The sequence below is a fragment of the Pinus tabuliformis genome, chromosome 2_2, assembly GCF_031772625.1.
Source record: "Pinus tabuliformis cultivar Carrire ecotype Pingquan chromosome 2_2, CPIR1, whole genome shotgun sequence".
Classification (NCBI taxonomy): domain Eukaryota; kingdom Viridiplantae; phylum Streptophyta; class Pinopsida; order Pinales; family Pinaceae; genus Pinus; species Pinus tabuliformis.
Window position 1 is genome coordinate 297,233,140 of NC_142300.1, and position 12,101 is coordinate 297,245,240.

General features: G+C 38.6%; 1 protein-coding gene across 1 annotated transcript; it reads right to left on the reverse strand.

The window, feature by feature from the left end:
- Positions 1-4,121: 4,121 nt before the first annotated feature.
- On the reverse strand, positions 4,122-6,678 carry LOC149192485 (uncharacterized). Its single transcript, XM_089406945.1, has 4 exons — positions 6,555-6,678; positions 5,960-6,330; positions 5,287-5,677; positions 4,122-4,957 (listed from the first exon to the last, which is right to left on the reverse strand). The coding sequence occupies exons 1-4, from the start codon at positions 6,676-6,678 to the stop codon at positions 4,122-4,124; spliced, it is 1,722 nt and encodes a 573-aa protein (XP_089263071.1).
- Positions 6,679-12,101: the final 5,423 nt, after the last annotated feature.

A 12,101-nucleotide genomic window follows, 5' to 3' on the forward strand; every position in this document is an offset into this window, starting at 1 on the left:
GCCAAAGGGTGTTTTGAGACATTCTCTGGATCTGCAGTGGGTGTCTTCATGAATTTCTCTGAGCCATCAGCTGGCTACTTCCCCCGATTGTCTTGAGTATCGCTGCCATCCAGGGATTCTTCGATGAAGAGAACCGACACATGGGCGTTGATCCGGGGGTAGTTCAAAGAACTGTTGAAATTGAAAATGGCAGAGCCGAAGGCGGGCGAGGAAGCAAAATCAGGAGCGCTTGAATCCAGGAATTGACTGAACTGAACGGGGTTGGCTTCAAGGGTACGACGACAATGGCAATAGCAGCAATGGGGAGAATTATCATCTACAGGAGGGCGCAAAGACCCTCCACGGGAGGTGCCTCGATGGCTGAGCATTTGCTGTTGAGGCCTAACCATGATTGCAGGGTCCAAATGGATAAAGTGCAGAGCGAAATTGAGAATCAAACCAGTCCCGAGGAGACCACAAACAGACGGCGGATTGGCCCAGACAGAAAGATAGCCACTTGGAGTTGCTCGCAGCTCCAGAGGTTGAATAAACATACCCTGAGGTTGAACAATGAACAGACCATAAACAGGCGTAGTGAAGCCCAACCCACCATTGAATTTATCATACATGCCTGCACCTCGAAACCCGTCCACCATTACTGCAACCTCCATGCAAGCCGAGGAGCCGGACTCTGGCTTACGTATAAGGGTGGATGGAGCATTTAAGCTCCTCTAGTAAATATCAAACAGACCACTCCCGCGCGGCTGGAAATAGGCCTGCGCCCATGTGTGTTCCTTGCGACTGCGCATGGCTGGCATGTGGCTGCATTTAAACATGCATCCCATCCGTTCTATCACCCGCATCCAGGGGAGCCGCATTGTTTTGGACCAGACGTGTGTATTCCTGTTCCTGATCATGATTCGATATGATATCCAGATTTCCTGTGAGTAGAGTATTCTCATTTTCCACCCCTATATTGGCCAAGAGGTCAGCGACCTTGTTGCCTTCCCTTTTTATGTGATTGAAGGTGATGGCCATGTTACTGTGGAGCGCTTGTTCTATGGCTTCAGTCCTGCTTTGAGCCTCCAACTGGTGGCTATTTTCCTTGCATGAGATCCATTTAGGAGATGCTTGGCCATATTTATAAGGATCTGGGAGTCTCCTTCCACCTCCAGGGGTTGGAAGTTGTGTTTCCATGAGAGAAGGAGTCCTTGCCATAGTCCCTCTAACTCAGCCGAGTTATTGGTATCCCACCCAATGTTTCCATAGTAGAGCAGCAGGGGTGTGCCTTCGTGATTCCTTAAAATTCCGCCAAAGCCTGCAATTCCAGGATTTCCTTTTGAGGCACCATCAAAGTTGAGCTTGAAGGTATGCTTTGGAGGGGCAGTCCAGGAGACCTTTTTTAGGTTGCTGCCTTTAGAAGTGCCCTTATTGTGAGATTCTTCAGGAATATGCATTTACCAGTTTTCTAAAATGGCTTTCTCATTGTCTAGAGTCGGAAAGTCCTCCTCAGTCCATGAGCGGAGCATCAGCGTCTCTTTGAGATTCCCACAAAGCGTGCTCCATATACTATCTATCGGGGAGCATTGATCTTTGAATATGCATTTGTTCCTTTCCTTCCATATGCTCCATAGGAGGAACCCGGGGATTATGTTCCATAAATGGTTGAGAATTTCACTTTTGTAAGGATTCTGTTGCCGATGACGTAAAGAGTTGGTTATGTCATCCTCAAGTCTCCATCTTCTTTGACATCTAAAGCTTGCCTTTTCCCATAGCTGATTGGCTAAGGGGCAGGAATCCAGGAGGTGTTGAAGAGTTTCCTCATGGGATTTGAAATTAATACAAATGGATGGGCCATGAAAATTTCTGCGCCTAAGTTTATCCCATGTGAGGATTCTTTGATGTCCTACAAACCAAAGGAAGTAGGAGACTTTGGGCCAAGATCCTAACCCCCAGATTTTGCTCCAAATTGGGTCAGGGAGAGCAGGGTTATTGCACATGATTTTGTAGGCCTCAAATGTGGTGAAGGCGCCTTTAGGCTGGTACCCCCATCATAGAATGTCTCTGCCTTCGTCATGTCCGATGCTTCCTTTGCGTAGCTCCCTTTCCAGTTCCTCAACGATTTGGTGATTTTCATTTGTGATTAACTGGTTACCCTATTTCCAATTCCTGAAGCCTTGCTCTGTCTCCTAAGTCCAATATTGCCGAATCTTTTCTTGTTGTTGTTCCTCCCCATTGAAGTTCGGAGGTGGATTAAGAATGCGGCTAAGCTGTGGCATTTGATTCCAGGCATCTGTCTAGAATCGTGCATTTCTGCCATTTCTTACCTCCCAAAAACTATGTTGTTGTATCAACTGGAAGTGTTGTAAATTAGCGAACCTTTGTCATTTGGAGTGAACCTGATGAGCTCCTCCTAGGGTTCTGTGATTGGCGTATTTGGCCGTCCAAATGGTGGCCCAAGGTTTTTCTGGGTTAGAGAGCCACTGCCACCAAATTTGTGCACTCATGATGGCGTTGCTGTGCGCGGGATCTCTCAGGCCAATGCCCCCTTTTTCTTTGGGTGTGCATACAGTGGTCCATTTTACCAGGGCCCATTTGCAGTTTGTAGTTGTGTTTCCCCAGAGGAATCCTCTCTAAAGATCCCTAATTCTTTTTAGAACCCATTTTGGCACCGCTAGGATTGAAAATAAGTAGAGCGTCATTGCCTGAAGAACTGACTTTATGAGCACTACACGACTGGCCAAGATCAGAGCTTTGTGCATCCAGAGGTTGAGGCGAGATTCGAGCTTCTCAATGAGAGTACGCCAGGAGGAATGCTTGATGGCTGAGGCAAAAAGGGGGGCTCCAAGATATTTAGAGGGGAGAGTGGCAATGGAGAATCCCAGGATTCGAGCAACATCAGTCTTAACGACAGGAGGGGTGTGAAAGAAAAAGATCTGCGATTTGGAGCTATTGATGCTGGTTCCGAAGGCTTCAAAGAAGTCATTGAGCAGGGCTTTAAAGAAGGAGGCTTCCTAGATAGAAGGGTAGCCAAAGAGCATGGTGTCATCAACAAACTACTGATGAGATATAGCTGGGGAGTGGTGAATGGAGAGACGTTTGAGCTATTGAGAGAGGAGGGCTTGTTTAATGTGACGACCCAGGCCTTCAGCCATTAAAACAAAGAGGAAGGGGGAGAGGGGATCACCTTGCCTGATTCCTCGGGAGGGTCTGAAGGGGCGAGAAGGGATCCCATTCACGAGAATGGAGAAGAACGAGGAGGAGATAAGACTCATGATCCAACGGATCCACATGGGATAGAATCCAAAGGGAGTTAGCATTTGTTGAATGTAAGTCTAACTGAGCTTATCAAAAGCCTTAGAAAGATCAAGCTTTAGAATCATACCTGCCTGATTGGACTGCTTGAGGGAGTGTATGATCTCATGTGAGAGGATAATGCCATCCATGATCTGTCTCCCTTCCACATATCCAGATTGTTCCGGAGAGATGAGCAGTGGCAAGAGGGGCTTTAACCTGTTGGCGATAACTTTGGAGATAACTTTGTATATGACGTTGCAAAGAGCAATCGGCCTGAATTTGTCCGGGGTGATGGAATCCGCCTCTTTTGGTATAAGGGCAATGAAAGTTGAATTGAGTGAGGGAAGCAGCCAATGAAGAGCTCTCGATTCCTCTACAACTTGCCAGACCTCCAATTTTATCAGCTCCCAGAAAGTGTGAAAGAAAGTTGTGGTGAAGCCGTCCGGGCCAGGGGCTTTTCCTTCCTTGAGCTGGGACATGGCCGTATCCACCTCCTGAGTAAGTATAGGGTGAAGGAGAAGTTCTTTATGTTCCTCTGTGATTAACTTCTGCACATTATGTGTAATTCTATCTATTGCAGGTCGCCTGTCTGCATCGGGCTCTAGATGAACTTGCTTGAAGTGATTTAGTAACTCCTCCTCAATTTCCTCATGCTGTTCTGCTTTTGCCCCTCCTTGTTTTTGAATGAAGGGGATTTTGTTGTGCATTCTTCGTTAAACAGTGGTTTAGTGGAAGAATTTGGTGTTCTTTTCGCCCTCTTTCAGCCATCTGATCCTGGACTTTTGCTTCCAATATATCTCCTCCTGCTTTCTCCTCTCCTCCAGTTGGTTGTGGATGCGCTGCTCCTACTCCAGGGTCCCCTCTGTGTGACCCCCTGTGCTTATTTTTTGCTGGAGTTCCGCCATTTCCTTATTTAAGTCATGTTGCGCCTTAAAGATGTTTCCAAAGGTCTCATTGTTCCAACGCTTTAGATGGTATTTTAAATATTTGAGTTTCTGTTGGAACTGGAACATCTTGGAGCCTTCTGGCGGAGTGAAGGTTGTCCAAGTTGTTTTGACAAAGTCTTTGAAAGTTGGATGGGTGAGCCAGAACTCTTCGAAGCGAAAGGGTCTTCTGGTGGAGTTGCCTGGTCGTTGCCACTGGAGGGCAATTGGCCAGTGATCCGAGCCTGAGTGGGGTAGAATGGCAGCAGTTATGTCTCCTCCTAAGTGAACCGAATTATCTGATATGAGGAAACGATCTAGTTTGGAAGCGATTTGATGCTTTCCTGCTCTTCGATTGCTCCAAGTGTAAGTTCCATTGCAAAAATGCAAGTCTATTAGAGAGGTATTGTGGATGAAGTCTTTGAAGTGGGCATTTCCCTGTTCCAATCTAGTTCTTCCCCCAATCTTTTCCTCCAACTTAGTGATCATGTTAAAATCCCCTCCAATAATCCATAGTGGATGCATTCTATTGTTATTCAGAGCTTCTATGGTGTTGAGAAGAGCTATTTTGTTTCCTGCTTCCTGTGGGAAATAGACATTTGAGAGGTTTCCATGAATATTGGTGCCTAAAATGTGGAAGGCAGCCTGGATGAGGTGATGAGAAGCATGGAAGTCTGAGAGAGTAAGCGCTTGTGTGTTCCATGCAATGGCAAGCCCCCCTGATGCGCCAGATGCATCCACTGCCACCGATTGACAACCTGGCCATGCTTTAGAGAGGATACTGCCTAGTGTAGAGCTGTTACACTTGGTTTCCTGGAGAAAGCATAGTTGCGGCTTTTCCATTTTTATCATATTTTTTAACATTCTGAGTTTTCCTGGGCTGTTGAGCCCCCTTAGGTTCCATGAAATGAGCTTCATGATTCACTATTAATAGAGGGTTTATAGTACTTCGTCAATTTTGCATACCTGCCTGAGTCCACCAGGATTTTCCCTATTGCTATTGTTCACTGGAGATCAGTTCTTCTTCCCCTCTTTTTGGAGTCTTTTGGGGGAAGGCCTCCATCCCAATGACTTGCTGGCTAGATGCCTAGCTGTTGCTGCTGATAAGCCCGATTGATGACCACTTCCAATTTGTTGAGCTGAAGCTCTGGGATACTTTCGTAGGCCTTCTTTTTGCATGCTAATTCTAGTTCTAAAATGTCTAGTCCGTGCAGATCTATACTTTTTGGTTCTTCATCCATCTGTTGCACCTGGCTATTTCCTTCAGTGGAAATATCTAAGCTTTGGGGGGGATCTGGAGTTCCATCCACATCCATTTCATTATCTTTTTCTGCAGGTTCCTTTCGACCGTCCTTGGGGTTCGCCATAGTAGCTTTAGGGGTTTGATGTTCAGAGGGGGAGGCCGAAGGAGGAGGCTGGGAGGAGGAGGATGGGGGTGCAGAGCTGGGCTTGGAGAACAGGATTTGCTCTTCCGAGGTCTGAGCTAGAATTTCAAAGTTGTTCCTTATAGCAGGGCCAGGGGCATTGTCTTGCTGGGGCTTTTTCCCGGTTGAAGGTTTTTTGTGTGCTTATTTGTGGCTAGGTGCTTTGGTGAAGCCATCATGGGTCAAGGAGTTTGAGGGTTCAGGAGCATTAGCTTTGGCATTTAGGGGACAGTCCCTGAATAAATGCCCGAGAGCGTGGAATTTTCGGCAACGAAAAGGGACATGTTCATAATCCAAGGGTTGAATCCATTCATTGTCACGGTGAGAGAGACTTACCGATTCTGGCAGGGCTTTTTCCAGGCGCATAAAGACGCAAATGCGAGCGTAGGATGTGTATCTGCATAGTTTTGTTTCTTCCGCCGCTTTTATGTATTCCCCTAATCCATTTCCTATGTCTTTGAGAATATCTTCATCCCAGTATTCTTCTGGAAGTGAGTACATTCTAATCCAAACTGGTGCCCAGGTGAGGTCTTCCTTGTCCGAATTAAATCTGGCTATCCATTCCCTTAAATACAGACCAGCTGAGTTGAAAAAGTAAGGCCCTTCAACCAGGATTCTGTATTTGTCTTCAAGGCAAAAGAAAATCGCAGTAAAGAACCCTTTCGGCCCTAGCTGTAGAGTTATGTCTCCTTTGGGTTTCCACTTCGCTGCAATCCAACCATATAAGGTTTTTTCTGTCGGCCAGAACCCTATAAATTTTCCGATGAGGGCATGATCCCTCATGTATTGGATTCGTTCTCCAATCTTTTGTCCCAGCAGCTCTATTCTGGGCCGTTTGGTTGCTATTGGTTTGCAGGTATTTGAAGAGATCTTCAAAACTTCCTCTGGTTTGTCCTTTTTCCGGGTGTGACGCATGTCTTGTCCCCCTGACTGCCTATCTCATTGTGCCCGTATCGTTGCGAGATATCCTTGTTAATCACTTCCTCATCAACACAACCAAACACAATCGTCCTTTCAGGTCCTGGCTGTGAAGTGTTTGCTTTGGGGGAGGGCATTGATGCGCCCCCCCCCCCCGGGGTGAATCGATATGCCCTACGATAAAACCTTGAACTGCTTAGTCGAAATAGAGCTAGAGGTCAGGCCCGTGATGGTAGCCTGATCTGTACAGACTGCGCCGTCTGAGTTGTGGTCAGAACCCTAGCAGTCGAACCCTCCGTCGCTTCCCTAAACAATTACTTAGATAAATTGGTAAGGTAGTCTAGCAAGTTAATTAAATCCTTGTCCCCATGAGGCCAATTTACTCTCGTGTCGTCCATGAACCTAATCCAAAATTTCGGTTTCAACGAGAAGTAATCAAGGGCATTCTTCTCAAATTTACCTATAGAGACATTGGCTACTATAGATGACAACAAGGACCTCATTATTATTTAAATATTACTATTGTATAATTATCTATGATAAATACATATGAAACCTTCTACCTATATCAAACACATTAATATTTTTAATGTAGTTGTCTAAATATTATATAAATATCCACCCATCATTTAAAAAATTTAACAAGAAAATGTGAGATAATGAATTTAATGCAGAAGGACAAAAAAAAAGAAATTGTTTGTTTAAATCACATCATCGTTAAAACAAAAAAGTTTCATAATTTTATCAAAAGTTCATAATTTGATCAAAGATACTATATACATGCTTATGAAATACGTCTCCTTTTCCCTCACGTATAAAGGCTGCTGTGGAGCTGCTAAGGTACCAACATCTCAGCCCTCATACAAAGCTTCCAATTTCAAGAATACACCATTAGAAATTATAACAGCCTTAAACCATTAATATGGAACAATTTCCTAAAATTGGGAATGTGGACATGGTCGGAATATCGTTCGTTTATTGGTGATTCAATTTCAATTATTGGATTATCAATTTCTAATATTTTTGCAATGTTAAGATATACGAGAGTTTATATTTTGAAGAGTTTATTATAAGTATTATAGGTATTTTTAATATTTAAAGCAAAAATAATATTGTTTTAATGATGAATTATATGGGATAGTTCAAAAGGTATTAGTAGAAATTTCTTTTATATTTTTTAAAATTGTTCTTAAAACATTATAAATAAATAAAATCTGAATTAGAATATTTTTGTTTTATTAATTTTTCTTGAATATAGATTTGTAATTAATTGTATTATTAAAATATTTGTTTTTATCTTTTTTACAACATTCCAATCTTAAATTTCGAATATTTAGAATTTTATCGTCACAATTGTTGTATCATCATTCGTCAACCATTCAACTTTATTTTGTCAAAACATGTTAACAAAGATGTTATTACTATTTGTTCAACTTTATATTGCTGCACTAGTGATTAAAATATGTTAACAAAGATGATATTACTATCTGTTTACATGGCAAGAAAGACATATCTAATGTATAACTTTATATATTAATTAAGTTTTTGATATTGAAAAAAATTATATAATAACTAATTTTATATTTGATCTCTTTTGGTATTGGATAAATATGATTTTAAAATGAAAATATTAGTCTTTCGTAATATGTCATAATAAGTTATACAGCGCTCCTATAAATTTTTTTATAAAAAAATTATTAAAATTAATTTTAGTTTATTATATTTCACATGAGTCTTTTTTTCTTTCTAAAAATAGAGTGATTGTGAGGCGCCCTGTGGAAAGGTGTATGGAAATTGTCAAACATAATATTCAGGGGGTGGACATCCCAACAAAACCCCCATATTAATAAACATCACATATGTGCACGAAGGCATATATGTTATTATATTACATTATTATGGAGTAAATGGTGCAAATCACAAGAATTTATACAACATATATGATGGAGGTGATTGTATTTATGAAGTAGCTGGTCGGCCCTTTCTCCTTCCTTCCTCTTATGAAGAAAACTGACGATGCACAAAGTCATTTGGTAAGCCTAATCATAGTGGAAATTGTCTTTAGCCAAAAAAATTTCGAGGTACAAAGTTGTGCAGAGTTATGAGTTCTGACCATTTATGGTTCTTAGCTTTCAAATTACAATTTCATTTCAATATTTGGCCTTTATGGATTTTAATGTTTTTTTTTTTTTTTTTTCTATTTAGAGTTTATTTTGATGAGCTATTTCCTAAGTTTCTGGGTGTTTTTTCATGTGCATTTCATTTTAGGGGAGGTTTTTTTGTAATTGAGTTATTCTTGATTTTAGTCTTTTCTCTTTGTTTCTCTTAATCCATGGAAATCAAGTTTCTCACTTGTGTTGGAATTTTTGGCTTTTTTTTTCTCTTTTATCACGACTTTTCCTCAAGTCATACTTCTCCTATCTCTGTATAAACCCTTTTCTTACTCCCTTCCTCAACAAGGCTACCATTTTCCATAGCTCCCACTTCTTTGATGTTAATTACCTAGCCCTAGCCAAATTCTCAGTTAGTATTTTGGTATGTAGTATTAATGCCTCATTAGAACTATTATAATTGAAAATGGGTAGTGTATTACAAGGAACATGGTAGGTATTTCGATCAATAAAAGAAGGAGTCGTATGTGAGGCTCTATATTTGTCATACTCAATTCATTCAAGATGAGATGGCTAAACTGGAAAATGAAATAGTAGAAGAGCGACGATGCTTCACATATCGAAAGTTGTCGAGGGACGTATTTGATTGGGTCCTAGTCATAGGGAAAACTAGAGGTCAATACAATCAGTAGATGTACTGTTGGTATCTATTTTAATTTGAAATTTTTATTGGGTCGAAAAATACTAGACCAATTTGAACCGACTGAGGAATCGACCTAATAATGGATGAGATTCATCTCTACATGAAAGGATTAGATATATACTTAAAATGATTCATTGAACATGTTCAAATTTTTTCCATACAAACTAATAATTCTAAGGAAAATAGAGCCCAGGTGAAGTGAGATTAAACATGCTAATTACCACCTAAAATATAGTCCTTTGACTATATATATACATATATGAAAATTGAACTACTATCCATTAGTTAGGTCATTATTTGCAAAAAGGCTAGTTATTATAATAGAAATCTTGTAATATTGTGGAAAATTTTGAATTGATTAAACATGCTGGATATTAACGAAGTAGGAACTATTTAAATCTCTGAAAATCAGAGTGGCACATCCAGATTTGATTGGAAATGAATTGAAAACCATGTATTCCTTTCTCTAAATCTAGGATTACTCGTCCTGATTTCCAACATGTTCAATTTTTTCAATACATATAAGGAAAATAGAACCAAAAGGAAAGGGATTAAACATCCTAACTACCACTGAGCTATAGTACTTTAACTATATATATATATATATATATATATATATATATATATATATATGAGAAAACTTTTCAATTATAATGAATATAAATAAAATTAACAGATGACTTAACTCGTTTATTAATAATTGTTTACTTAATGATAAGACTATCATAATTAAAAGTGTATGTTTTATATGTGTATCTATATATGAAAATTGGACTAATATCCATTAGCTATCTCATTATATGCACACTGGTTGGTTATTATTATAGAAATGTTGTAAGATTGTGGGATTTTTTTTTGAAGAAATTAAATATATTGGAGATTCATGAAGCAAGTACTATTCCCAACTCCATAAATGAGAGTCAAACATCAAGATTTGATCTAAGTAGAGAGTGGAGGAGGAGGAAAGCTCACATTGAAATTAAGTTTCTAGTATGAGAAACTTAATAGTAATGGGTGAGTCATAAACATATGGTTGGTAATCACGGTATGACAAAAAATGAAATACTTAATTTGTTTTTTAAAATTGGTTTATATCTCATGATTTACTAGCACAACCACGTTAGTAAATGTCGTTGATATACGTGGAAGGCGTATACAAATCACATGCACAACTACATTAGTAAATGTCATTGATATACACCAAAGAATTAGAATTATGATTATTATTATGATATAATATTACTACTATTATTAATTAATATTATTATTTTTATTATTAAATAAATTTAATAGAATTATTAATTCATTCATTCATTATTAATAAAAAAATCATTCATAGTTAACTAATAAATAATAATAATAACTGAGTAATTATTATTATTAATAATTATTAATAATGTTTTATAAATATAAATATTGTTAATTAAATAAATATTTATGTTTTATTAATATAAATATTGTTAATTACATAAATATTTATTAATATAAGAATTGTTATTTAAATAGTGTTAATTAGTTAAATAAATATTAATATAAATATTGTTAATTAATTAAATAATTCATTTTTATTTTATTCATTATTAATTAATTAATTAATTAAATCCTAAAGTAAATATTATAAATGCTAAAATAAATATGGTTGACCATGGTTGATTTCCATATTAAGACAATCCTTGTTTCAATGCGATGTTGGACCATGGTTGACCATGCTTGATCATGATTGATTTTCATATTGAGACAATCTTTGTCACAATGTGACGTTGGACCATGGCTCACCATGGTTGATTCTCATATTGACACAATCATTGTCCCAATGTGACATTCGACCATGGTTGACCATGGTTCGCTATGATTTCCCATGGTTTACCATGAATGATATTGTAAACCCAAGGTAATAATAAACACAAGGTTTTGATATTATAAACCCAAGGGATTGATATTATAAACTTAAGGGAATAATAAACTCAAGGGAATAATAAACTCAAGGGATTAATACTAAAATCCCAAGGGAAAAATATTAAACCAAAGGGACTAATATTATAAACCCAAGGTATATAAACCTTAAGATAAATATTGTAAACACTAAAATAAACATGGTTGACCATGGCTGACCATGATTGGTTCATATTGAGACAATCCTTATCACAATGCAACGTTGGACCATGGTTGACCATGTTTAACTATGGTTGATTTTCATATCAACACAAGCTTTATGTTCGACCATCATTAACCATGATTGACCATGGATGACCATGCTTGATTTTATAAAACATGGATGACCATGGTTAACCATGATTGACCATGGTTGAGCATGGTTGACGATGATTATCATATTGTGACAATCTTTGTCATAATGTGACATTGTACCATGGTTGAGACAATGATTGATTTTCTTATTGAGACAATCTTTGTTACAGTGCGCTATTGGACCATGGTTGATCATGATTAACCATGGTTGACCACGTTTGATTTTATAAAACATGGTTAACCATGGTTCAATAATATTAAACCCAAGGGAGTAATATTATAAACCAAGGTATATAGGCCCTAAGATAAGTATTATAAAAACTAAAATAAACATTGTTTACCATGGTTGATTTTCACATTGAGACAATCCTTGTCACAATGTGACATTGGACCATGGTTGACCATGACTTATTTTCAAATCGAGAGAATCTTTGTCACAATGCAACATTGGACCAAGGTTGACCATGGCCGCTTCTCTTATTAAGATAACATTTATCAA

What these genes read in the sequence shown, in the direction of transcription:
- LOC149192485 (XM_089406945.1), bottom strand. Translation starts at nt 6,678, where the DNA reads ATGCCCTCCCCCAAAGCAAACACTTCACAGCCAGGACCTGAAAGGACG. An exon ending in CGGGCACAATGAGATAGGCA is followed by an intron (nt 6,331 to 6,554) that starts GTCAGGGGGACA and finishes GTTGGATTGCAG; the next exon opens with CGAAGTGGAAACCCAAAGGA. An exon ending in TTATCAGCAGCAACAGCTAG is followed by an intron (nt 4,958 to 5,286) that starts GCATCTAGCCAG and finishes AAGCATGGCCAG; the next exon opens with GTTGTCAATCGGTGGCAGTG.